Here is a 24,732-nt window from a genome sequence, read left to right as displayed (position 1 = left end):
AAGACAGAATGTTGAAAAAGAAATTAAGCACGGGTGTTGCTCATTTTATTTTTTTGTGTTTTTTGTATTACTGAATTCTTACCTTCTTTGCCACAGTTCTTTGAACTGTAAGTGTATCACATTTCTAAGAACGCAATATATTTTATTTATCATTCCCTGTTTCTGCCACAGCAAATTGTTGTTGTATGCCACAGCTCAATACTAACAGTGATACATTAGGAAAAGTTGATACTTAATTTGGGCATCACGTTTCCCCCTTCCCCCCCTCCTTTAAAAAAAGAAGAAGATCTGGGACCCGCGTTCTACAATAACATAGATTTGTATCTAATCTACAATTGACTAATGTTATAGTGCTTTAATTTTTATTAGACAATCTCGAGGGGTCGAAAGATGTCTTAAATGTGACAATTACTTAAAGTAATTATCATACAAACACCATTTTTTATTTCTTGATTTTTAATCTTTTTTTTTTTTACTAATTCTTACCTTTCCCACAACTTCGGTCTTATCCGATTGGTATTAGTAGTTTCCTTACTCCTCTTTTTTCATTAATTTTATCTTCCCTTCAGTTTACTTCCCTACTTTTTTCTCCACTTTCTGACATATGGAAGTATAATACAAAATCTATTAATGCCACCAAAAATTAACAAAATAGGGTGTTTTAAGGAAAACTTACCCTTTCACCCCCTTCCCTTTATTTTTAGGACATATAATTTACATATTATTTTTCGGCTTGTCCAAATATTATTTCTGCAGCAATATCTGTGTACCTCAAAATACAAACCAAAAAAAAATGAAATACAGCCAAAAAAAAAATAAAACCAAATGCATAAAAAATCTATATTCCCTTTGGTCCGGCTAGTCACAGAAGGCTAAGCAGACCATGGGCAATCCCGAGAATTTATTATTGTTTTTTTTTTTCGGGTTTGTACAAGTTTTTTTTTTTTCGGTTTCTTTCCATTCACCCTTCTACTTGTAAATTAAAAAAAAGCAAGAAAATCTTAAATAGGTACGGCTGTTTCTTCACGGAGATGATTCACGCTTTGAGTTTTTTTTAATTCTTTTTTCTAAACACCCTTTCAGTCTATCTTTTAGGAAAGCAGAGAAACAAGGAAGGGCCAGGAAGATCTGGATTTCGTTCTTTTTCCTTAATTGGTACCCGTTTCCTCTAATCCCTTTATTTTTTTTAGGCTATAGAAAAAAATAGTCCTCTTTTATCCCGATTAGGAAAATATCAAACAAGGATAAAAAACTAAAAAACCCAACAAATTGTATCGCCCAAAGAAAAGGCCGCAAGGGGAATTCAAAGAAGAAGGCAAGAGAAGGGGTAGAATACCAAAAAAAAATGTTGGAAACACAGAGCCAGTCTAAGGAAAGCCAGTAGGCTAATAAAGGAATTCGGGTCGGTACTATCAATTTTTCTCTTTTACCGCTGAGGGAAAGAAAGGGTCGAAGGGAAAACATAAACAAATGAGTCTCCATCCTAACGGCAGAAGGTTAGAGTAAACTTCTTCCCTTTCTTTTTAACATATCCAATTGGGCTTGATAAGCCCAATTGGAGATACAGAATATAGTGAAGGAAGATAATCGAGGTTTTTAAAAAACAAAAAATAAGGAAAAAAAAAAGGAGTAGGGATTAAAAACCCGTACAAGCTACAATGAAAGAAAATAAGTTTCCCCAGGGAAATTACAAACTCAACTAAATAATATGCAAGAAAAGCTAACCTCTCTCCAAAATTGTTGAGGTTGGAGTAAGTTCCAGAACCAGTAATGGGTCAAAAGAAAAACTTAAAGACAATTAACTTGCTCATACAGACACAGACAGATACAATTTTAGTATTCCAAATCCGCGGCCCTAGGTTTTGTTTTCTTCCCAAAAAATATGAATAGTACAGAGGGGGCTCTAGCGCTAAAAACCGCATATGTCCCTAAAAATAACAAATCGAAAACGTCAAAAGAACCAAACTACTTCAATTAATAGCAAGTTTCGAAAGGGCAGTGCAAATTAAGAAAAAAGAAAGAAAATAAAAAATAAGACTGTTAGAGGTGTGATGGGTAGAAAGCGCTTGTTAATACAAGAATTCAATGAAGAGACAGAGGGAAAAGAACCCAATAATAGGGCGATGATGTACCTGCTGCCTAATAATCATTACCAAAAAATCCAAAAGCACAACAATAATACTCGAGCCAGTGTATATTCTGTAGTAAACAAGAGAATTAGTAAACAAAATAGAGCTGTGTTTAAGAAAAAAAGAGGGTTTTTACTAAAATAGATACAACAACACAGGATTACATTTACCGATCGTTTATTCTAGCATGACGGGTATATGTCATAAGTGGGGGGGGAGTTATAGTTGCATGTAGTAAACAACTAGAAATAAGGCAGCATATTCTCCAATTCTTGTTTTTTGTAGTCTTCGTATTTGCGATTGCTTTTAAAAATACAACAACAACAAAAAATAATTAATAAAATAAAAAAAAATCTATATAAAGGAAGCATTTATTCAATTTTAGTTTTTTATTCCAATCACTTCTCTCTTATAATTATATTATAATTTAAGAATAAAACCAAATCAATTGTCTGAATCCAACTATCTTACAATCACTCGCTTTTAACAAAAACAAATAATTATCAAAAATGGCTTACACTAAGACTGCTATCCTAATCTCCGCTTTGGCTGCTTTGACTGTCGCTCAAGACGCCACCCAATTGGCTGAATTGAACGCCATCTTGGCTGACTTCAAGTCTCACTTGACTGACTACACTGGTTTGTTGAGTGACCCAAGCTCCGGTATCTCTGCTGCTGATGTCCCAGCTGGTGTTTTGAACTTGGGTCTTGCCGTCCAAACCGCCACTGACAGCTCTTACACCACTTTGATCCCACAAGTTGACTTTGCTGGTCTAGAAAAGTTGTTGCCAAAGTTGCCATGGTACTCCTCCAGATTGTTGCCAGCTATTAACGCTGCTCTAGGTTCTGCTTCTGCTGCTCCATCTTCTTCTGCTGCTGCCACCTCTTCTTCTGCTGCCGCCACCACCTCCTCTGCTGCCTCTTCTGCTGCCTCTTCTGCTGCTTCCTCTGCTGCTTCCTCTGCTGCTTCTTCTGCTGCTTCTTCTGCTGCTTCTTCTGCTGCTGCTTCCTCTTCCAAGGCTGCTTCTTCTGCTGCCACCTCTGCTGCTGCTTCCTCTTCCAAGGCTGCTGCTACCACTTCTGCCACCAAGGCTGCCATCTCTCAAATCAACGATGGTCAAATCCAAGCTCAATCCTCTAACGGTGCTGCTAAGGTTGCTGGTATGGGTGCCGGTGTTTTGGCTGCCGCTGCTATGTTGTTGTAAGTTCTCTAAAATTCAGCAACTGAAAGCCTATTTTAAAATCTATTAACAATCGACTGTCAGGGCATTTACTAAAATATGTAAATCCTCGTTAATCTCGGTCATTGATCTTAGTTCTTTTACAGGTTTTTGAAAAATATTTACCAAACCCTTGTAACAAACTCATTTTCATACTTTTTTAATGTCCACTTTTTATATCTTAGGTAAAGTTTTTAATTTTAACAAATATGGGTAATATGACTTTTTGTAAATCTTTTTTATTCTTTCAAAATGAATCTACTTATATAGCATTTAATTTCTTATCTTAACTAATCAATATATGTTGAACAAGTGTTTAGATTAATTATCCCCTAATTTGAAAAAGAAACTCTGAGTTATATCTATTAGAGGTTATTTAGAAGTGACTTTTACTTTAACACTGGTACGGCTTTAACACTTACCTGGCATGATTAATTTCAGTATACGTGTTAACGCTAGTTCAAAATTAATATACGGAAAACCCTACCACTTTGTAAAACTTGATACTACGGTAGTCTTGATGTAAAGAATTTTAATTTATATCCATGAAGTTTAGTCCTTCTCACTTTAATGACCCTAATATCTTTTCAAGTTTATATTGTACAAGTCCTTTAAATTTTCTCCATAGCGGACATTTTGGTTTTAGACCGGACTTAAATTAAAAAAGGAATTTCGACCTCGGACTTCAATAATTACCAGTTCTATATGTGATCTGCACTATATAGCAAGTAACATTAAAATTTGAATGGTAACCATAGTCACAAAATAATGTATCTACTTGAAAAACTCTTACTACATTAAATGGTATCAGATTTGTTAAATTATTATATCAACATTATATGTTCTTATTATATCTATAAAGGTAAAACAAATGCTTAATTGTTACATTGGTTTTCATTATTTTCATTGGAAAAATTATATTTTATTGATTCATTAAAAAGAAATATACCTTCATAAAAAAGGGACAATAGCGTTTAAAACAGATATAAAAATCCCTATTGAGTTAGTATTTTTACATTCTTTTTTTTCATAAAACCTGTAATAACAGATGCTTCGGATCTGATTCAAGTCTCACAAGTAATAACAACTGAGAAAAAGGAATTCTATAAGAAATATCAACTCAGTGCATAGTAAACAATTGCCTTGTCTTAACGTAATAGAGTTTTTAGTAAGAAGAAAGGAATAAAAATAAAATAATCGTAGTCTTTTATTAAGATTCTTAAGTTGCTTACAACAACAAAGCAGCAGCGGCCAAAACACCGGCACCCATACCAGCAACAGCCTTAGCAGCACCATTGGCGGTTTGGTGTTCAATAGCTGGGGAAGAAGAGGCAGATGGGGCTGGTTGAACGGATGGCTTAACAGAGGTAACGGAAACCTTGACAGTGGAGGTGGTCATAGTGGTTTGGTTCTCAGCTGGCTTAGATTCAGCTGGCTTAGATTCAGCTGGCTTAGATTCAGCTGGCTTAGATTCAGCTGGCTTAGATTCAGCTGGCTTAGATTCAACTGGCTTAGCAGTGGTTGGAGCAACCTTAGATTCAGTACAAGTCTCACAGACAGTAGAAGTGGTAGTTTCCAAGTTAGTCTTAGTAACAGTACCGTTAGTGAAAGCAGAGGATTCTGGGCAGTAAGTAGTGTAAGCAGTTTGAGTGTCGTTAGTGTAAGCGGTAGCAGTAGATTGAGCTTCCTTAGACTTGTGGCATTCTTCGTCGCAGACAGTCTCGGTGGCAGTGCTCAAATGAGTAGTGGTTTGAGTGGTGGTACCGTTAGCTGGCAAAGCGGAGGTAGTATTGGACAATGGACCTGGAATGTAAGAAGATGGAGCTAGAGCAGAGGAAGAAGCTGGAGCTGGAGCTGGGGCAGCAGAAGAAGCTGGAGCTGGAGCAGCAGAAGAGGCTGGAGCAGCAGATGGTTCAGCGGCTGGAGCAGAAGAGGTAGCTGGAGCAGCAGAAGAAGAGACTGTGTAAAGTTGGTCGATCAAAGGTAGCAATCTAGAAGAGTACCATGGGACCATGGTGACCATCTTGTCAACACCAGCGAAGTCAACACCAGTGTACAAACTAGTGTAGGAGTCGTCAGTAGCAGTACCGATAGCCATACCGAGTTCGATCAAACCAGCTGGCATGTCAGCCAAGGAGAAACCGGAACTTGGGTTAGTGGCCAAGTTGATGTAGTCATTGAAGTTACTCTTCAAGTCTTGTAGAACGGCGTTCAATTCAGCAAGTTGCTTTGGGGTAGCGTTCAACTCAGCGTTGACGGCAACAGCAGATAGAGCAAGGGCAGCAATAGAAGTAATCTTCATTTTAGTTTATATATAGCGAGTGTAATAAAGTTTTTTATTGTTGTATTTTTTTTTGATCTTAATAGAAAGGATTTAGAAACTAAATAAAAACAGAGTAATTATAAAAATTTCTAAATTAACAAGAGGACAAGAATAATCATAAATATATACGCATATATATATATTTAAAAATTCTCAAATAAATTTCAAGAATGAATTGAATTAATTTTTTTCTGTTACATTTCTTTCCATTAGTATTGGCAACAAACAATAACTCTTTAAAAAACAGTGTTTTATTTTGGTTTATCCTACAGATTGAATGTGGGTAGTGTTTTTTTTTTTTGTTTAATTCTTATTCATTTTAGATTATTTTATTTTGGTTTGCGATTTAAAATGCCTTTACTGCATACTGGATATAGTAATAAAATAATAATGATTATTAAAAAAAAAGACCATTTATACGGGTTTTTATTAAAAATACGAACCCAAACGAAAAAAACAAGAACTTTAACTTTGAAATTTTATGCCATCTTGTTTCAATCAAGTATTATCTAGTTTTGTTTTGTTATAAGTTTAGTAGTTTTATTTGTTGTTATATATCGTTAAAGTGTTAATTTCTACCATTTAGGAATATTTATTATTTTCTATGTACCTTTATGGGTGTCTATTATTATTTTTTTTTTTAAGGTTCTCCCAAAGAATGGGAAGCTACTTCGTATAATTAACCTGAAGATTCTTTTCTTTCTTTTTTTCTTTCTATCTTATAGTTCGTTAAAATTAAAAATTATATGGATCTTATAGAGACCTAAAATAGCTATCAAATATCCGTAGCGTGTTAGAGGGGAGTGGAACTCAACAGAGCCATGAAATAATGCATTGCCCCATTGTTTAAGATGGGAAGTGGAGGTGGGAATCTCACAGTTGCTTTTTTATTTTTTTTTATTTCAAACAATAAGTGTAAGTCCGTAGAACAATGGGAAAAAAGGGCGAAAAAGAAGATGACAAAATATCTGCAAGCGAGATCTCAATAAAAAGAAAGAAACCAGTTCTTTATTTTTTAAATTCTTATTTTTTTCTTCACTTAACGAAGATCTAGTAATTTCTTATACGTTCAGAATGTTGGGAATAAGATCATTTTAACTTATTTTGGTTGCCCTACAGATATAAGTTAATTTACTTTTTTTGTTATTTTCTACTATAAAAATTATTCATCAGGTGATGGTTTTTCTTTGAATTCAAGTAATATCTCGTTTATTTTATTTTAAAATTGTTGCAATCCAATTTTCATTAGCAAATATAAATAGGAAAAAAAAAAATTCAATAACAATAACAAACAATCCTTTATAGGTAGAGTTAAGAGTTATTATTATTTTTTTCTTACTAGAGTATATGATAAAAATTCTTAATCGTGATATATTATAAAAAACATGTGATTAGGCTCTTTGCCGTAGTTATCGTGAGACAGTACATTTACATGTGACGTAATCTTCTAATGTGATATGCTTTCTACTTATCATACACGAAACGTCTTTCTCCTTTATTCTTTTTTTTTTTTTCTTTTGATGCGTATGTTTATTTTTAACACAGTGTCAACATTTCGCGCGAAAAAAAATTATTTAAGCTAGAAATGAGTCCTGTAGGGAAATACGAAATACTTGTACAATAATTTGTATGTAGTGGACACGAATTTTTGAAGGCAAAAAAAAAAGAAAGTCCTAGGTATATTTCTTTTGTTCTTATCATTCTGTAGAATTGTATTGTATATATACATTTATTTTTCGTGGTGTAAGGGCCCAGACCTTTTTTTTTTATTCTTTTTCTTTATAGTATTCTTAACTTCATTTCCCTCCCTCCTCACCCCGCGCCTACAAATGGCCCGTCTTTTCCTTTTTGCGCCTCCCCTTAAATAGAATGTACAATATATCACACAAGGAGAGACAAACACCGTAGTACACGTGATATACGTACCTTATTACCAAACATATTTGGTGTGTAGGAAACCATCTGATGATAGCCATAAAGAGGAGAAAAAAATCATAAAATTTTCGTGGGCGTTGTTTTATTTGTTTGCTTGTTTTTCTGCGGGAAAAGACGCGTACTGTTGTTGTTTTTTTATTTTTTTTAAATTTTTTAAATATCCCGGGTAACCCTCGGAGACAAAAAACTAAATGCCAAAATTTGCCCAAAAAAAAAAAAGTAAGCTTATAGTGAAATGATTGTAGTGGGAGACGTAGAAAGGACGGTAGTGATAATGTAGATAGAGAATCCAGAAGAAGAACTTGATTCCATTAAAAAAAGGAGGTTTTCTTTTTATTTTTCTGCTTTTCGATTTTCTATTTTTTTTTTATTTTATTTTTTTATTCTAGTTTCTTTATTTTATCTTCAAAGAGAAGATATTTGTTTTTAAACCAACTAATAAAAAGAACAACAATTAAAAAGAAGGTCATAAAAGAGGTTTGTGTGCAAACTAAAGGGCTTTATAAAGACAGGAAAAGGATTATCTTCTTAAAGAGTTAGATACAGAAAGAGAGAGAGAGAGAGAGAGAGAGTGATAAGATTATACTATAATACCTAAGGATAATTATAGAAACAATAACTTTTATGTGTTCTTTTTGACTTATACATTGAAAAATTTGATTAAGTATAAATAATAAAAATTATTAGATAAAGTAGGGAAGAAACGAATATTCACAAAGAAAAAAAATAATAATAAAGGATTAACGAAGTACTAAATTAAAATTTCAATAAGATAGAAATAAAAGAAAAAAAATGATGTTCTTAATATTACTTGCCTCTCTGAAATTAGTGATGGGGCAATATACATATCTGAATTGCTATTCATCACTTCCTAGTGATTTCTCTTCAGATAACACATATGCTTACCAGACGAGTTCGTATTGTTATGACAAATGTCAGGCGAAAGGTGCGTCATACTTCGCGTTATACAATCATAACCAATGTTTCTGCGGGAATAGTAACCCTTCTAGTCTGCAGACTGTGTCGACTTGTAGTGCGTATTGTTTCGGGTATGCATCAGAGATGTGTGGTGGTGAAAGCTCATACTCTATCTACCAGATAGGTAATGGAAATACTAATGCCAATACTGACACGGATACCAACACCAATACGAATACGAATACCAATACGAATACCAATACGAATACGAACACAAATACCAACACCAACACCAATACTAATAATAATGCAGGTACTTCATCAAGTACAGGTACTGCTACCAATGCAGTTGGTGGTACTACAAAGGGAACAACCTCTTCTACCAAGACTTCTGCAACTAACACAGGTACTTCTAGTATATTGAAAGCCACTAGTACCAGCTCAAGCGGATCTAGTCCAAGTGTCGTAGCTCTTGGAACTGGTCTATCTATTCAACCATCCTCGACGATCACAGGCACTACTACCGAAGCGACCACTATAGCCTCTACCTCTGTGGTAGAAGGTGTTACGTCGGTTGTCTACTCCACTTCACTAAAGACCATTAGTGGTTCGGTCATCTACAGGACAAGTACTATTGTACAGAGTGCAGTGGCTACTGATGGAGCAGGAAACTCCACAAGTTCTAATGGTACCAGTGGTGCTAATGGTAAGAATAACGGTGGTGGTAAACACAAAAAGGCCAACATAGGCGCAATTGTCGGTGGTGTTGTCGGTGGTGTTGTTGGTGGATGTGTAGCTGCAGTAGCCGCATTATTAATAATAAGGCATGTCAATATGCAACGTGAACAAGAGAGAATGGAGAAAGAATATCAAGAGGCTATCAAACCAGTGGACTATCCAGATACAGAGATGTTTCCCTCGCCATATTCATCAAACAGAGACCCCTCTTCAGGTAGCTTCGACGAGGAACTGCGAAATAAGGCAATGTATCCTCCACCAGCAGGTTCTGATCCTTATGATACAACAGATTTTTCTGGAGTACCGGAGAGGAAGCCTAGTGCTAATCATTTAACGGTAGCAAATCCATTTGATGATTCTAGAAGAATAAGTAATGGTTCGTTACTACCAGATGACCAGCAAATAACTGGTAAAAATAATGTATTAACAGTTGTAAACCCGGATGAAACTGACTGATATTGTAATTAGGGAGTAATGGAAAATCTTTTTTTAAAATTACTAATAAATTATCCTAGTTCAAAGAAAAATGAGTTAGACTTCTGTAAAACAGCTATTACTCACATATATATTCCTAACCTGCACATGACCTTTGAAACTATATTCGGGGAATCACAAAATTTCTTGATATATTCTAGAGGGATTCCGTTTTCCCATTCAAGTTAAAATTTGTTAACGTATAATCCGAACTTAAAAACCAAACAAAACATCAATCAACCATTATTACAACATTACTTACCTGGCTTTCACATGGAAGACAGTACCATAATAGATACGTTTTACGACACAAATTTTTAAAATACCCATTCGTTTATTTTCTCGCCCTCCCCCATCATCTTTCTTTTTATTTGTTACATTTTCATTTCTCAATTATTTTGTTTTCTATATTTTATTATATCTTTGTTTTGTTTAGAAAGAAAATAAGCATAATTATGTTAAGTCTTATAAATTGTTAATTGTTTTTATTAAATTATATATAGTGAATATATGAACTAGTGCGGAAAGCTATTTTAAATGCGATTTTAGCGACGGGGAATGGTCATTTTCGTACCTGCATGATCATTACTTTCTCATTATTTTTCAAAGTCTCGAATAATGTTCTATAAATTCTAGATTAGGGGATTACTAATACCTAAATTATAAACTTTAAATTTTAATCACCAATATATATATTTATACCACTGAGTGTTAATTAAGAGCGGTCAGTTTTCTAAAGACGTTCCGTCCGAAAAATCCTGGTTTACTAGGATTAATAACACTATTATTAGATTGCTTCTCGTAGGGTATTTTCAATTGTATTAGGAAGTCCCCACCCCGAAGAATGGTACAAAACTAGCACTAGTGCCTCTATATGTGACTGAATCATCTCCATACTATACTCCGATAATCTGTAGTCTTTTTATCACTTTATACCTCCTTCAACTGCATTGATGTCTATGACCAAGAGATAGAGAACATACAGCTACAATAATCGCAATGAGAATATTACATCCGTGCACTTCAGATAAACTATTCTTTATATTTACAAAGTAATATAAAAATAGTCCATAATAGTAGAAAAAATACTACAATTTACTAACACATCTTAATATTCAATATGTTATGGTGGGTTTGGGTTACAAGAAGAAGTATCAGTCACAAGAAATATAACTTATCACGATATGAAAGACAAGTTAAAGAATAGAGTACAGGGAGGTTGTCATACCACTATCTGTGTGTAATGTCGAACCTGCCAACTTGCATTATTCTCCTTTTCATGAAATCTTAATGTTTTGGCTCTGAACATATACAACTAGAGCGGATTTTCGGACCAATAAGCAACTCTTCTCAAGTTTTGAGGGATGTGCTGTTTTCTAATACCTTTCTTTTTCTTTTTCTTTTTTTTTTTTATTATCTTACCAGTTTAGTAATCCCGAGATAAAAAAAAAAGTGCGAATTATAACGAATACTGTTTAACGCAGCAAGTGAAGGCCCTTCTACTAAAAGGTATGTACCAGTTTCTATACTATTATACTACGACATACAATAAAAACTTGAACGTTCCAATCCAATCCACTCTCGTAGTAAGTCAAAGAAATTACAAAAGGATCCACACTTGATAAAATATAGTGCAAAACAATTACTGAGGGGGCGCCAGGAAAAAGACAGAGAAAACGGAAGGGAAGAAGTGGGGACTTCTACACAACACAAGTGAAAAAGAAAGAAAGAAAGCAAAGACGTAGTGAGATTGGTGCCTCCCCCCCGTTTGTAGAACAATAGAAGTAGTTTTTTTTTATAATCATAGCGTAGTAAATAGTATCCACTGTTGTATGTAGGTAATTTGAAGCAAGAGTTGCAGTAGACTGTACCAAGTGTATGTACCGGGAAGAGTTTATAGTACTGAAGTGAGAAGCACGGGTAAAAAAATAAGCCAAATTGGTTATAGATAACCGCAGGTGGGAAATCCCTCTTTTTTTCTTTAAACAAAGAAATTCTAAAACAGCATACCCATACCCAAAGGAGAGTTATTGAAGGCAGTTGAGAACCCATTTAAAAAAAAAGACAAAAAACAACGCAATGTGGCTCTTTCTATATATAAGCATTTTCTTTATTTTTTTTTATTTTAGTTTTTTATTTATATAGTATAGCAAAGGAGAAGGTAAACTGGGTTGTAATATAGAAAGAACTACCAGTTTTTGGATCTTTTAAGAATACTTAATTACAAAAATAAAACAAAAACACAATACTTTTGTTTTACTCAATAAAAAATAACCACTAAGAAGGGATTATAAAGTATTACTAATAACTCAAAAAAATTTAATATAAAATAAAATTTAAGAATTAAAGGCAACCAAATAACAACAATGTCTAACCATCCTCAAGAAGTTCCTAAGGAAGAAGAAGGGATTTTGAATTATCTGTTGGAAGTACGTGCGTATCTGTCGAAGTTGAAACAAAATAGAACCCAGTATTTGAATTCCAAGGAAGTATTGAGCACATACCAGCAGGTGTTGACGAAAGTTAGAGAACTAGATGAGATCAGGAAGAATAACCACTCGGCTCCTTCTACTAGTGCCACTACGCTAATCCATGATACCGATCTGCATAACCGTGTTGATTCTGTCTTAGACGATGCATTCCAATTGCTTTCATTGTGCTTTTTGACTGTAGGGTTGAAGAATTCTGCACCAGCCACATATGCGTCTTTGTCAACTGTACAATGTCTTCTGGAGCATCTGTCCGAGTCAAACGTCTTTACACACCATGACTTGAGACCTATAAAAGAGAGACTGGATGAGATAACTAAGATTGTTGAAAACAGTTGCAAGACTAAATTTGATGATGACGACGACGAAGTTGATACCGAACTCAACAAGAACAGAATTGAACAAGATTTGCTTTTGAAAGCTAAGTTACAACACTGTGTAGATGAGTACAATAAGCTAGAGTCCCAATTGGAAGAGATTCCTGCAGATCTAACTGACATAATGGAAAGTTTGTTCAAAATCAGAAGAGGACTGCTGTCATTGGCCGCATCGTCGAAGAAAGGTAACCCCATTGGAGGCGAGTCTAGAGATGAGAATGATAGCAAGAATATTTTGTCTCAGGAGTACTTGAATGAAAACCTTGAAAAATATAAGAAGGATGTTGCAAAGCTGGAAGCTAAAAGAGATGAGAATGGTCAATTTGTTTCAAAGGAAAATGGTAATGCGGAGAAAAGAGGTCAAAGTATATTGAATGGTCTACTCGATGACTGCCATGATCTGATAAATGACTTGTCTCATCAGACAAACCAAGGTCTAACTCTAGACCCATGTTTACAACCTATATATGACAAATTGATTGATATCAAGACTACACTTGAGAATTTAATGATTACAAGAAGATGGACATTGAGGGAGACTGACCTTTTCACTTACCAAAAGACCTTGACAGAAATCGACAACTTAAGAGTTAAAGGTAAGTTCCCAACGAAATCTCCAGATTCCAAGGGACAAGCAATTATTTTATACCTGCTGAGAAGATGCTATGCCATTATTTATAAACTGCTTGAAAGTTCTGAACCCGTATCAGAATCTCTACAGCCAATTCATAATCAACTCTCCACCGTCCGTCGTTGTCTATTAGAACTTAAGAGAATGGGCGGTGTTAACAACGAGAGAGAATTATACCCATACCAAATGAAACTGGCGTCTCTGGATAATTTACGTAACGATGGTAAATTCTATGACTCGGATGGTAATATTCCAGAGGGGCAAGGTATTTTGAATGCTCTGCTAGCTGGTTGTTTTGATATCGTTCATGAACTAAAAGTAGAAGCCGAAGAGAAAGAAGACGAATTAGAGGAAGAAGAAATACAACAGCAAGAAAACCGTGTTCATGAAAGTTACTTGTGAATTAATGATATACGAAATAGCCCGTTTTTACATTTGGTTGCATAGTTCAAAGGAAAACATCTCCTCCTACTAACATCACCAGGTATTATATACATATATACATATACATCATATTAAATAAAAATATCCAATTCTTGTAAAAATCCAATAACATAGAATTTTTATTTCCTTCTCAATTGGTAGTTATCATATGTTCTTTGAGAGCATGTTTTCAACACATTCAAGTTGCAATTTTTTAAAACTAATTCCTAAGTATCGAGGAGATCATCGTGACTCTTGAATAATTAACCATTTGGAAATGGAATATTATGGAGAATAATACCGTTTGAACTTCAGATCAATGTTTCATGTTCCTGAACTGTAAAAGTACAATCCAAATGTGTTTAAATTTAAATAAAAAAAAAAAAATTCATTATATTAATATTTTTTGGTTTATGATTTACATAGGCATGACTTTACTACGATAATCTGATAGTGTAGTCATCTCCACTCTTTGTTACATATCTAACCCATGGATAACTTTTATACTGTAGAGTTGGCTCCTCAATCTTCAAATAACGTACCTGTATACCAGATGTTGTGAAATATGGGATTTGGAATTTAACTTGTACAGGTCTCTTCATCCTCTCCGCCTCCTCTCCGGAACCAGTAGATGGTAATCCCATCTGTGCAGCCATAGAATACTCTTTACCACCAGGGAAAGTTCTAATCTTCCACAAAATAGCATTCTTCTCTGGAACGTATTTTATCGAACCATGTGAATACCTAAACATTGGTGTATCAGCATCTTCTGGAACTGGGATCAAAATCTCGACATTTGTGGCAGTAGATTTCTTCTTGATTTGAGCAGTTGCTCTACAAAAGATTTCAACTCGAGAGTTAGAGTGCGTTTTTATATTTACATCACACCATATTAGAGGTTTAATTGCGGTAGATAACCTGTACGCCATCAATTCGAAGTCACCATCAGGTGGAATAAAAGTGATGAGTTTCTCATTCTCGAATTTACTGAGCCTAACACATTGATGAAATTTCAAGTCTTCCAATTCAATGTTGTGTGATTTCTTCTTTTTATCTGTAGTTGCTGGTGCATCAGTAGGTGTCAATTCATCGGGTACAATAGGCACGCCATTTTCATCTCCTTCCAAATACTTAGAAAACAAACCCTTATCATTTATTCCCAGCTTCAAATCTGGCATACCGGACAACTTAGATTTTACTTTGACCTCACCTATAATCTCAGACCTCAACACTTGCCCCTTCTGCGTCATCAACATATTAATAGACTCTATAATATCCAAAAATGCTTCGTTTTTCTTGTGCTTAATACCTTCTGGACGCCAACTGACGGAGTTCGTCAAGGATGTTGGAGGTCTGGCGGCATTTCTCTTCTTCTTAGCAGCCTTAACAAGCTTGAACGATTTCTGTGTAATATATTGTTTCAACATCTTAGGCTCTGTGATTTGGGGAATACCATAGTCCATAACTTCATCAAGAAGTTCATAAATAATTATGAAATTATCCCTAATCGACTCTTCCTCCACAGTCTTCAGATATTCTGAAAGAACCTCTATCAATTTATGTAGGAAACTGAATATCATAGAGCCATTGCTAGAAATAGCAGTGACTATCGCCACCACGTATAAGTCATTATGCTGAATAAAAAGGTATTGAATACCATTGTGTTCAATCACAGGCGGTATAATACTAGTTTCCTCCTCTAAATTAGCCAGCAGAATCGCAAACCGATCAATTGCAGTGAAAGGTATGTCATCCCTATACTTTCTAGATAAAATTGGTTTACCTTTACTATCACAGAAATAAATTGCAGAAGCCATAGTATATTTTATATATAATTTTCAGCCTTTATTACCACCTCACTTTCTATTTTCTTAAATTAATTACACGCTATTTCTTTTCTTCAAGCCTTTTGTGCTTTGAGTAATTTAACTTCTTTTCTTTATTTATTTTTTTTTTATATTAACTGTATTAACTAACTTTTTTGTTCAATTCAAAGTTATATATTTCCAGCTAATTCCTCTGAATACAACAATGCTATGTCAAAAACGTATATTCAAACCAGAAAGCTATTAGTCCCACTAAACTCAAATATATTTCCGATGAAATGATTTCGTATACCTTTGAAGCAAAAAAATATCAAAGCAAAAGCAAAGCCTAAAGGAAAGTGGAACACCCAGATATTTCTTACCCGGAGAATATAACTCTGAACGTACTGGCATGTGATCGAGTTAGCAAACAAATAATAAAAAAAAATATCTCCGCGACGGGGAATTGAACCCCGATCTGGCACGCGACAAGCGCCCATTCTGACCATTAAACTATCACGGATTTGTAATTTCTTGATGGTAGATTTTATTGATTTCTGTGTTGTTTGATATATTCAATTTTCAACAACTATGATGGCAAGCATGAGGTTTCATTTAAAAGTTGAATGGTATTAACAGGATTATTTATTGTTATTATAAAAGATGTTAATTCACGATAGTACAAGGGTCTTAAATAAGGGCTAAATGACAATAAAATAAACAAAAACTTCTCATAGATATGCATCAATTAATGTATTTTTTAAGGCATAAACAGAAATCAAACCATATGCAATATAATAATAGTTTATAAAAAAAAAAACAACAACAATAGAGGAATGAATAAAAAAAAAATGTATGAACATTTCGTTGGATATTGAAGTAAAAACTAATAAACTGATTAGCCGTTTTTCGTTAACCTCTCTCCAACAAATAAACTATTAACAGATGAAGAATAGCTTTCTTTCAATTGTTCTTCTTTTTTGTAGAAACCTTCTTACCGTTACGTTTGTAGACCTCGATGTAGAATGCAATAAATAAGAACAGGTAAGATGAGATGATGGCACATCCTGAGTAGTTTGAGGTCAATGTACCCACACAGTCACCGCAATGTGGTAGCCAAGGGTAGAAACGGTAGGTAGTCTTCTGGTATGCAGCAAAATAAATGAAACCGACATCGAGGATAAATTGGATGATTTGGAACCTGGTGACCCATTCCTTCCACCACACTCTGATACCACGTGCTGCTAGGAAGTAGTACCAGTACATGACTACATGTACACCCAGGTTCAGAGTAATGGGCACCCATGCAATAGTAGTGTGTCCCACCAGTTGGATATAACACAGCAAGGCAGTTGCCCCGTGGTGATATGTGTGGAGAAACGTCAAGTTCTTGTGTTTGACCACCAGGAACAAAGTATCCACGAACTCTACAAATTTCGTCAAGTAGTTCAGGTAGTACAAGGTCATTAGTGGCTGTGTCCACGCATACTTGCTACACACAGTGTCAAAGAGCCCGTGCCTGATCAACAATGGGATTAGTTGCTCTACCATCAATGTCAAGAGCGTGAGACTCACAGTGGTCAGGAACAAGTTATGGCATTGGAACAAGTAGTGCAGACTAAATGGCCTAGTATTACGTAATACATACCTCCCACCAAAGACCAACACATAGTACGTAGCAATACCGATCAATACATGTGAAAACTTACTGAGTGGAGGACCTCCTGGGTAAAACTGAAACTCACTTGGAACAAAACGACCATTTGTGACATAACTCACAATACCATCAAAATGAGACCAAAGTGAAACATTGAAAAACGGCCTATCCACAGTTGGAGTATACTCACCTAAAATATCCGATAGTACCATCCCTTTTTTTCTCTTTTCTTCCTATTATTCCTTTTAAATATAAATATATATAATATTCGTCAGACTGGTATCTGTCTTAACTTAATAATTAATATAGAAAATACTGTTACAAGTATATATATTATAAGATGTCAAAAGGATTATCACATCTTTTTTTTTTTTTGTATGTTCCCATTTTTTCCAAGTACTTCGTTTATAGTTTAAGTAAGAGGGGCGTGACAAAATAACACAACCGTTATTGTTTATTGTTCATCGGCCCTATTTCCTCTTGAGCTATAGTATAAGAAACAAAAATAAATAAAAAATGCCCTTTTGTAAAAGAAAAATACCATTCTTGATTGAAAAGAGAATCACCTTTTTCTCATTCCCAGATTTCCCCTCCTCTCTCTCTCTCTGTGCTGTCTCTATCTGTCTTCTCCATGTTTCTGTATGTGTATGCGTGTATCTCTGTGTGTATCTCTGTGTGTGTGTGTATGTGTCCCCACACACTTCTCACCGTTAATCACACGCAGAGCACACCAAAATGAGGGCCTTACCCTTCTCCTTATCGGCTCTTACGGCAATAGTATCTTTATTACCGGTCTTATATTGTCTTATACGGATTATTATCACGTGGTAGGATTTAAACCCCGGGTAATAATAGTAACATTACATTTCCTATTTGGGTAATAGAAAGAAAAACCCGTTTTATTTTTTTTTCGATAAATTTTTGGCGTGGCTGTTCTTTTTTTTCAACGCGTTTTTAAACATTTTTTTTTATTCTTACGCGTTTACTGTGGGATCTCTGGGTACAATGGAATATTTTTAATGTTTTTACCCTTTTGGGTATAGTAAATGACAGCAATAGAAGATCAGATATATATATATATATATTATTATGTTGAATTGTAGTAAGGTATTTTGTTAATTGTCTCTTTTACTTTGGGAAAAGAAAAATACATCATTCTCTGGACCAACCATAATATCAATAGACCAATTTAGTTCAATAACAATGAATAGAGTATTACAACCTAGAAATATTCCAGTTACTCCTACAAAGAAAGATGCTGATGTTAGTGGGTTGAAGAAGAGAAAGTTATTTGATGTTGAGACTCCTTCTAAGAGAAGGCAGTTGCAACTGCCTTCTCCAGAGTCGTCACCAGTTCGTGTTAGCGATACTGTAGCACAGTCGTTGTCACTAACGTCGCGTACGAAGGCCACTTTACAACGTTCAGCCACGGTGGAGATACAGAAATCGGGGTGTCTAGTCTCTAGAGATGTTCAGTACACCGCGATAATGGAGTTTCTAAGGTCTTCCTTGTCCTCTGGTGTGAGTAACTCGTTGTATATCACGGGTCCTCCAGGTACCGGTAAGACAGCGCAATTGAACTCGATCCTTAAGAAAAATTTCAGTGTTGCAAGTGACTGTGGGGACATATCAAACGTGCACTTGTTTCAGTTACCTACTGGTGAAGTTGAGAAAGTTGCCATCATCTCGATCAACTGTATTACTGTCAATGACCCAGCATCGATCTTTAACAAGATTTATATCTCATTCCTATCCCCAGATGCCTCCTCCAATAACCACAGATACTCAGTCAAGTCAATGCTTGATCTTAAAAACTTCATGCAGAAATACTCGGACGAGATGTCATTTGTTGTGATCCTTGACGAGATGGATAAATTGGTGCAGACAAACTCTACATCAGTCAGTGCCACTAAAGTTATATTCGAATTATTTCTGCTGGCAAAGTTACCAGATATCAAGTTAATGTTGATCAGTATCGCAAACAGTTTGGACTTGAAGGATAGGTTCTTGTCGCGTTTGAACTTGAGACAAGACCTTCTGCCAGAGACAATTGTGTTCCAACCATACACTTCAGAGCAGATGTACGACATTGTTTCTCATAGAATCAATAGTGTTATTCTACCTCACGAAGAGAATATATTTAACCCAATGGCCATCAGATTTGCAGCAAAGAAGTGCTCAGGTAACACTGGTGACTTGAGAAAATTGCTAGACATCCTAAGAAACAGCATTGAAGTCTTCGAGATGGAACAATTGACGCAATCAAAAAAAATTAAAACCGATGAAAACGATCAAATTTTAGAACCTGAGAAAAGGGCACCAAAAGTGGGGTTACAACATGTGGCTAAAGTGTTCACAAAAATTAACAACATCAATTCGACAAGGTCCATGATCACTAAACTGAACATGCAACAAAGAATTGTCCTGTGTTCTTTGATCCACAGACAGAAAGTTGATATCTTCCAAGCACAATGTACCATTGATGAAGCCTACGATTATTATATTAAATTATTGGGCCGCAGTGAAAACTTTGTGGCTTTAAGACGTAATGAATTCCTTGAGATTTGCAATGCTCTAGAAATGATGGGTGTGGCCACTATTTTCAACGGAAGAGTTTCTGGTAAAAGAAGACCAATCTCGAAGTTTATCAAAGGTACAGTAGACCAAAATGAATTTAACCAGGAGATGTCTAAGTTTGAACTTTTAAAGGATCTGATGATAAATTGATCAAACTTGAAAACATATTTGATACGTTATTGATTCAAGAAAACCATAACAAAAAAACAACAAAAACCAAAAATACAAAAACAAATCAACCAAATAATATAAAAACTAATTTCATATGGGGGATATAGAAAGCAGAATAAATGCAGTCATGACTTGCTGGGCAAGCATTTCTGAGATTTTTTTTTTCCATTTTCTGCCTCATTTAATGATAACCTAGGTATCTAATATCATAGACTGTGAATAGCCGATAACCTTTCCCCTATCATTTTCAGCTCAGATTTACACTGTTTGAATCCAAATTAATCACTGGCTTAATTTTTTAATATAGATTTCTACAATCTCATGCATAACAACCTTTCCATTCCAAAACGAATAAAGGTACGATAAATTTTTTATAGAGTATATAACCATATAGTATTTAAATTCATAATGAAAACTTTTGCATTAACCAGAACCATCTCCCATATGTATTAAAATCAATTGCATTACATCGAACTGGAATATTCATATCCTAATACAGACTTATAATTCCCAAAAAAGTCCAACATTAACCCTTTTCTTTATCAATGATCATCTATTTTTTTCAATTTCGGGATAAATAGTATTTTTTGGTCTATTTTTAAACATTAAAAAAGCTTTTGTATACACATTCATATAATTTTTGATCAAATACATACAAAAGTCCCTGTCTCATAGATTATAATTAGGAAAGAGTTATTCATTCATTAAAACCTTTCACGCTCATTAGGTAGTACAAAATTGGTGTTAGTTGTATATCCCAGAAAACAATTAGGATCACTATTATAGTAGGTTTTTCTTTTTATTCATTTTTTTGTGCACAACTTATTGAAAAAAAGAGATGAATTATGCTTCATAAACTGCCCTCTTCTATCCAGACTAATATTCATATTATTACGCTATGCTTGTGTTGGTATGCAATTAGTTCTCTGGCTTCACAAGTCACCAAACAAATTCTTACTATTTGTCCACTGCCGTTATTTTTAGGTGAATTTCAGTTTTTATATACGGCTTTATTAGCAGCTGTATCTTGTTCATTGGCTTATAGATACAAAGTTATCTACAATTTGTTCCCAGAAGGTACTTTCCCAAAATATTATTCCACATTTCATGATCATGAATGTGAACGAAATGAGGACATAAAAAATGCAATTGTAATGCCCTCTAAACACATTATAATGACCGTTCTGCCTTTAAGTTTTTTCCAGTTTGTTGGAAAATACTTTGGTCATACCGCCACTGCCTTAGTCCCAGTGTCCACGGTGGCTAGTGTTAAGACTTTATCGCCCGTATTCATTGTCATATTTCAAAGGTTTCTAGGAATGGCAACCGTAAATTTGAATTTCAAGATTCTAGGTAGTCTATCTGCGCTAATATTTGGTGTTTGGATTATTGTTATAGAGGACAGCAAGCAAAAGGCATTTATAAAACAACAGAAAAAAATGATTAACACTGATAATAGATCAAATTCCTCTAATTATGGTATTATTTGTGCAATCATATCGATGTTCATTTTCGTTATGCAAAATATTTACGGTAAGAAAGTATTCACATATAAACGTAACCATGAAGTGACTATGATTAAGAAAAAGAAATCCTTTTATAAACTTGAAAATAACTCCAGCGAACTACCTATCTATTCAGAATCTAAGACACTTTCTCCAAAGACAACAAAATATGATAAACTGACATTAATGATATATATATCGTTAGTTGGTTTCTGTCTTTCGTTCTTTTGGTTCATGACTATGGAATTTCCAGTTGTTTGGAGATATATCAATGGTTATGAGACTCAGAGTGATGGCAAAGCCCTTCCTATTAGTACAATACCATGGGGTCTCTGTCTAATTAATGGGACATTCCATTTTATGCAGGCTATGATAACCTTTCATCTAATGGGGGAAATTTCTACTCTAACCTACTCAATTGCCAACCTAATGAAAAGGATTGCCATCATATCAGTTAGTTGGATTTTCGCGGGATTCCAAGTAACTATGTTGCAAGTGTTTGGCCTGCTGTTAAATGCTGTTGGACTGTTTCTATACGAAAGATGCAATAGCAGTCAAAAAAAGAAGACGCTTTCTTAATGTATATAGTTATGGCTTACTTTTGATCTTACAACGGATTATTTGATATTTATAAATTAATGCATTACTTTAAACTAATATTTTCTAAAGAATTTCCTCACATTCTGTATTCAGTTAACCAGTAGAATGAAAATCATAAAATTTTATTCATCAGATAAAACAGAAAAGTTTATTATACAGGAAATATATATATCATCAAATTACATGTTTATATTTTATTCTATTCAAGCCTGGATTTGTTTCTTAGTTTGCTCAGGTTGGATCATATATTTTTCTCTCTGTTTTCTCTCAGCTTCCTCCTTCATAGCCTTGGCTGTTTCTGGATCAAATTTCTCAACTAAATAAGGGAAACTCATCACACATATCAATGTAATGATACCGGCAACCTTCCAACGCGAGTTTAGGATACCTGCGAGAGGACCACTTTCAAAGAGACCAACATTTCTAGGCTGTAGGTAGTTTCTGAATGGAGCACTTCTAGCTGGTTTTATCAGGATATATGGCTCAACCTCCATCTCATCTAATTGTTCTGGGAACAAGATATCCTTAGATGGGAAATGTTCTCTTCCAAAGTAATTTCTGAATGCTCTCAGTTTAGCATTTACTTCTCCAGTAGTTTCATTATGCACATTAGTGATTTCAATAAGAATTCTTTGTGGAAGTAAATTGAAATCCATGGAGTTTGGTGTCAGCACAAAATGCGTGCTTACATTTACGCCTGGGTTCACTGGTAGATCATTAAACATGAAAGTACCATTAATGTCAGTTATTCTTGTAATATCATGATATGGTTCAGCTGTAGAGTAGTTCCCAACTTGATATAACCTGAAACTAACCCTAGGAATTGTATATGCTGTAATAACAGTCGGACTCAAATCTAGACGTCCCTTAACCGAAATAGCCTGTGTAATACCAAGTAGCAACAGGAACTTATATAGATATGGAATCAACATCGTACTTTTCTCTTTTCTTGTATCAAATGTATAATATCCCACTAGTTTAATCAATACCCTTAAAAAATGCTGCACAGATAATCTTCGCCTCCTTTATCCAATGTCAAATGAGAGTAGAAAATCACTTAAAAAACCCTACCGATCAATGTGGAAATCGTATTATCAAGAGGTAATACAACCAATTCAACTAAAATATCCTTTAAAAAGTATACTTGAGCCATCCCATTATTTTCTATGTGAGTTTTGGTGGTTGGCCAAAAGATTATAAAGCCATATAAAAACGGTGCTGGATGGTTTCTTCACTCCGTCTTTCTCACAGCGAACGACATATCACATGATGTACTATTTTGTGACTGTTTAACCACCCATACACCCTACAATACCTCTACTTTCTCAAATAAAGTCTCCTTTGGTTTTCAAAGATAATTGTTTTGTCTCCAGTTAGTTATTTACTCTAATTGGATATACATGTACTGCACCATCTATTTTTATTTTATTTTTATCTTCGACGCAAAACAGTATGTAGACCGGAATTTTTCATTGATGAGCTTATATATTATATAAACATACCTTATATGAAGACCATGTATAATTCTAAATTTCTTCAATTGTTTGTTCTAATGGGCAGTTAGAAAGACAATAAACCAATTATCTGTTAAGAATGGCTCAAGGTATGTCTATGGGGTGATTTCCTGTGAAAAACCAGTTTAGTTATTCTTATAAGAAGATTGGAATATTATTTGTTTGAAAAGATTCTATCTATGTTACACACTTCTTATTCTCACGTCTGCAGAAACTCTTCTTTAGATTGATAGGTACACTTTTTTCTACCCAACGCTCGGGTATTGATTTTATGTGATCTACTCTTTCTAAAAGAGGACTTTTAATGTTGGATATTACTTCAGTTGAGATAATGTCCTTATCATCAGGTGGTGATGATAAATGTGTGTGAATGATATAGTTATTTTAACATTTAATATTCATTCTTATTATAAGATGTAAATAACGTAAAATCTGGATTCACTTGTAAAATAACTTAAATAAAAAAACAATTTACTAACTTAAAGTTATGTCTAATAATAAGAGATAGCAAGGGGAAGCAGGCTGATGTATTTACAATCATTGCCTTGCGAGTTATCTTATCTTCTAGATTACAAATTTTATATGCAGTACGTGATAACTCCCAAGTTTTCGGTGTTGCTAGAATCTACGCTTCTTTCAACGATACCTTCGTTCATGTTACCGACTTGTCCGGTAGAGAAACTATCGCCAGAGTTACTGGTGGTATGAAGGTTAAGGCTGACAGAGACGAATCTTCTCCATACGCTGCCATGTTGGCTGCTCAAGACGTCGCTGCCAAGTGTAAGGAAGTCGGTATTACCGCCGTCCACGTCAAGATCAGAGCCACTGGTGGTACTAGAACCAAGACTCCAGGTCCAGGTGGTCAAGCTGCTTTGAGAGCTTTGGCCAGATCTGGTTTGAGAATCGGTAGAATTGAGGATGTTACCCCAGTTCCATCTGACTCCACCAGAAAGAAGGGTGGTAGAAGAGGTAGAAGATTATGATTGGAGTATCTATATTTGCTTATAAATTTCCTTTCTACTTCAGTGAATTTACTATACTTTGTACTTTTACCATTTTAATATCTATTCGATAATTCAATTCAGGTTGTTTCATGACCACTTTGTACTATAGCTAATGGCATTTTTATGTTAACTTTTAAGATCATTATATCATAATTTACTAAAAAGATAATTAAGATATTTTTGAAGTATTTGATAATAAATATTAAGAAGCTTTTATCTATATAACAAAATACAACTAAATG

General features: G+C 34.6%; 11 protein-coding genes across 11 annotated transcripts; 6 read left to right on the top strand and 5 right to left on the bottom strand.

The window, feature by feature from the left end:
* Nucleotides 1–2,638: 2,638 nt before the first annotated feature.
* RNJ42_03295 (SRP1/TIP1 family protein) lies at nucleotides 2,639–3,334 on the top strand (the record flags this gene model as incomplete). The annotated part of the gene is made up of 1 exon (XM_071053459.1): nucleotides 2,639–3,334. The coding sequence occupies one exon, from the start codon at nucleotides 2,639–2,641 to the stop codon at nucleotides 3,332–3,334; it is 696 nt and encodes a 231-aa protein (XP_070910867.1).
* Nucleotides 3,335–4,577: 1,243 nt separating this feature from the next.
* RNJ42_03294 (SRP1/TIP1 family protein) lies at nucleotides 4,578–5,651 on the bottom strand (the record flags this gene model as incomplete). Its single annotated transcript, XM_071053458.1, has 1 exon — nucleotides 4,578–5,651. The coding sequence occupies one exon, from the start codon at nucleotides 5,649–5,651 to the stop codon at nucleotides 4,578–4,580; it is 1,074 nt and encodes a 357-aa protein (XP_070910866.1).
* A 2,748-nt stretch (nucleotides 5,652–8,399) lies between these two features.
* Nucleotides 8,400–9,719, top strand: SLG1 (Slg1p; the record flags this gene model as incomplete). The annotated part of the gene is made up of 1 exon (XM_071053457.1): nucleotides 8,400–9,719. One exon carries the CDS (start codon nucleotides 8,400–8,402, stop codon nucleotides 9,717–9,719), a length of 1,320 nt encoding a protein of 439 aa, XP_070910865.1.
* Nucleotides 9,720–11,273: 1,554 nt separating this feature from the next.
* RNJ42_03292 (uncharacterized protein) lies at nucleotides 11,274–11,789 on the bottom strand (the record flags this gene model as incomplete). The annotated part of the gene is made up of 1 exon (XM_071053456.1): nucleotides 11,274–11,789. One exon carries the CDS (start codon nucleotides 11,787–11,789, stop codon nucleotides 11,274–11,276), a length of 516 nt encoding a protein of 171 aa, XP_070910864.1.
* Nucleotides 11,790–12,103: 314 nt separating this feature from the next.
* Nucleotides 12,104–13,636, top strand: CUB1 (Cub1p; the record flags this gene model as incomplete). The annotated part of the gene is made up of 1 exon (XM_071053455.1): nucleotides 12,104–13,636. One exon carries the CDS (start codon nucleotides 12,104–12,106, stop codon nucleotides 13,634–13,636), a length of 1,533 nt encoding a protein of 510 aa, XP_070910863.1.
* A 458-nt stretch (nucleotides 13,637–14,094) lies between these two features.
* On the bottom strand, nucleotides 14,095–15,474 carry APM1 (Apm1p; the record flags this gene model as incomplete). Its single annotated transcript, XM_071053454.1, has 1 exon — nucleotides 14,095–15,474. The coding sequence occupies one exon, from the start codon at nucleotides 15,472–15,474 to the stop codon at nucleotides 14,095–14,097; it is 1,380 nt and encodes a 459-aa protein (XP_070910862.1).
* Nucleotides 15,475–16,425: 951 nt separating this feature from the next.
* On the bottom strand, nucleotides 16,426–17,331 carry ELO1 (fatty acid elongase ELO1; the record flags this gene model as incomplete). Its single annotated transcript, XM_071053453.1, has 1 exon — nucleotides 16,426–17,331. The coding sequence occupies one exon, from the start codon at nucleotides 17,329–17,331 to the stop codon at nucleotides 16,426–16,428; it is 906 nt and encodes a 301-aa protein (XP_070910861.1).
* Nucleotides 17,332–18,322: 991 nt separating this feature from the next.
* Nucleotides 18,323–19,846, top strand: CDC6 (AAA family ATPase CDC6; the record flags this gene model as incomplete). The annotated part of the gene is made up of 1 exon (XM_071053452.1): nucleotides 18,323–19,846. One exon carries the CDS (start codon nucleotides 18,323–18,325, stop codon nucleotides 19,844–19,846), a length of 1,524 nt encoding a protein of 507 aa, XP_070910860.1.
* An 866-nt stretch (nucleotides 19,847–20,712) lies between these two features.
* On the top strand, nucleotides 20,713–21,951 carry RNJ42_03287 (uncharacterized protein; the record flags this gene model as incomplete). The annotated part of the gene is made up of 1 exon (XM_071053451.1): nucleotides 20,713–21,951. One exon carries the CDS (start codon nucleotides 20,713–20,715, stop codon nucleotides 21,949–21,951), a length of 1,239 nt encoding a protein of 412 aa, XP_070910859.1.
* A 224-nt stretch (nucleotides 21,952–22,175) lies between these two features.
* Nucleotides 22,176–22,904, bottom strand: SOP4 (Sop4p; the record flags this gene model as incomplete). Its single annotated transcript, XM_071053450.1, has 1 exon — nucleotides 22,176–22,904. One exon carries the CDS (start codon nucleotides 22,902–22,904, stop codon nucleotides 22,176–22,178), a length of 729 nt encoding a protein of 242 aa, XP_070910858.1.
* A 1,286-nt stretch (nucleotides 22,905–24,190) lies between these two features.
* Nucleotides 24,191–24,469, top strand: RPS14B (40S ribosomal protein uS11; the record flags this gene model as incomplete). Its single annotated transcript, XM_071053449.1, has 1 exon — nucleotides 24,191–24,469. The coding sequence occupies one exon, from the start codon at nucleotides 24,191–24,193 to the stop codon at nucleotides 24,467–24,469; it is 279 nt and encodes a 92-aa protein (XP_070910857.1).
* Between the last annotated feature and the right edge of the window lie 263 nt (nucleotides 24,470–24,732).

Source organism: Nakaseomyces bracarensis, assembly GCF_045282275.1.
Source record: "Nakaseomyces bracarensis strain CBM3 chromosome Unknown Scaff11_0, whole genome shotgun sequence".
In the NCBI taxonomy this organism is placed as follows: Eukaryota; Fungi; Ascomycota; class Saccharomycetes; order Saccharomycetales; family Saccharomycetaceae; genus Nakaseomyces; species Nakaseomyces bracarensis.
The sequence above is the reverse complement of the archived record's forward strand: the minus strand, read 5'-3'. Positions and strand labels throughout refer to the sequence as shown.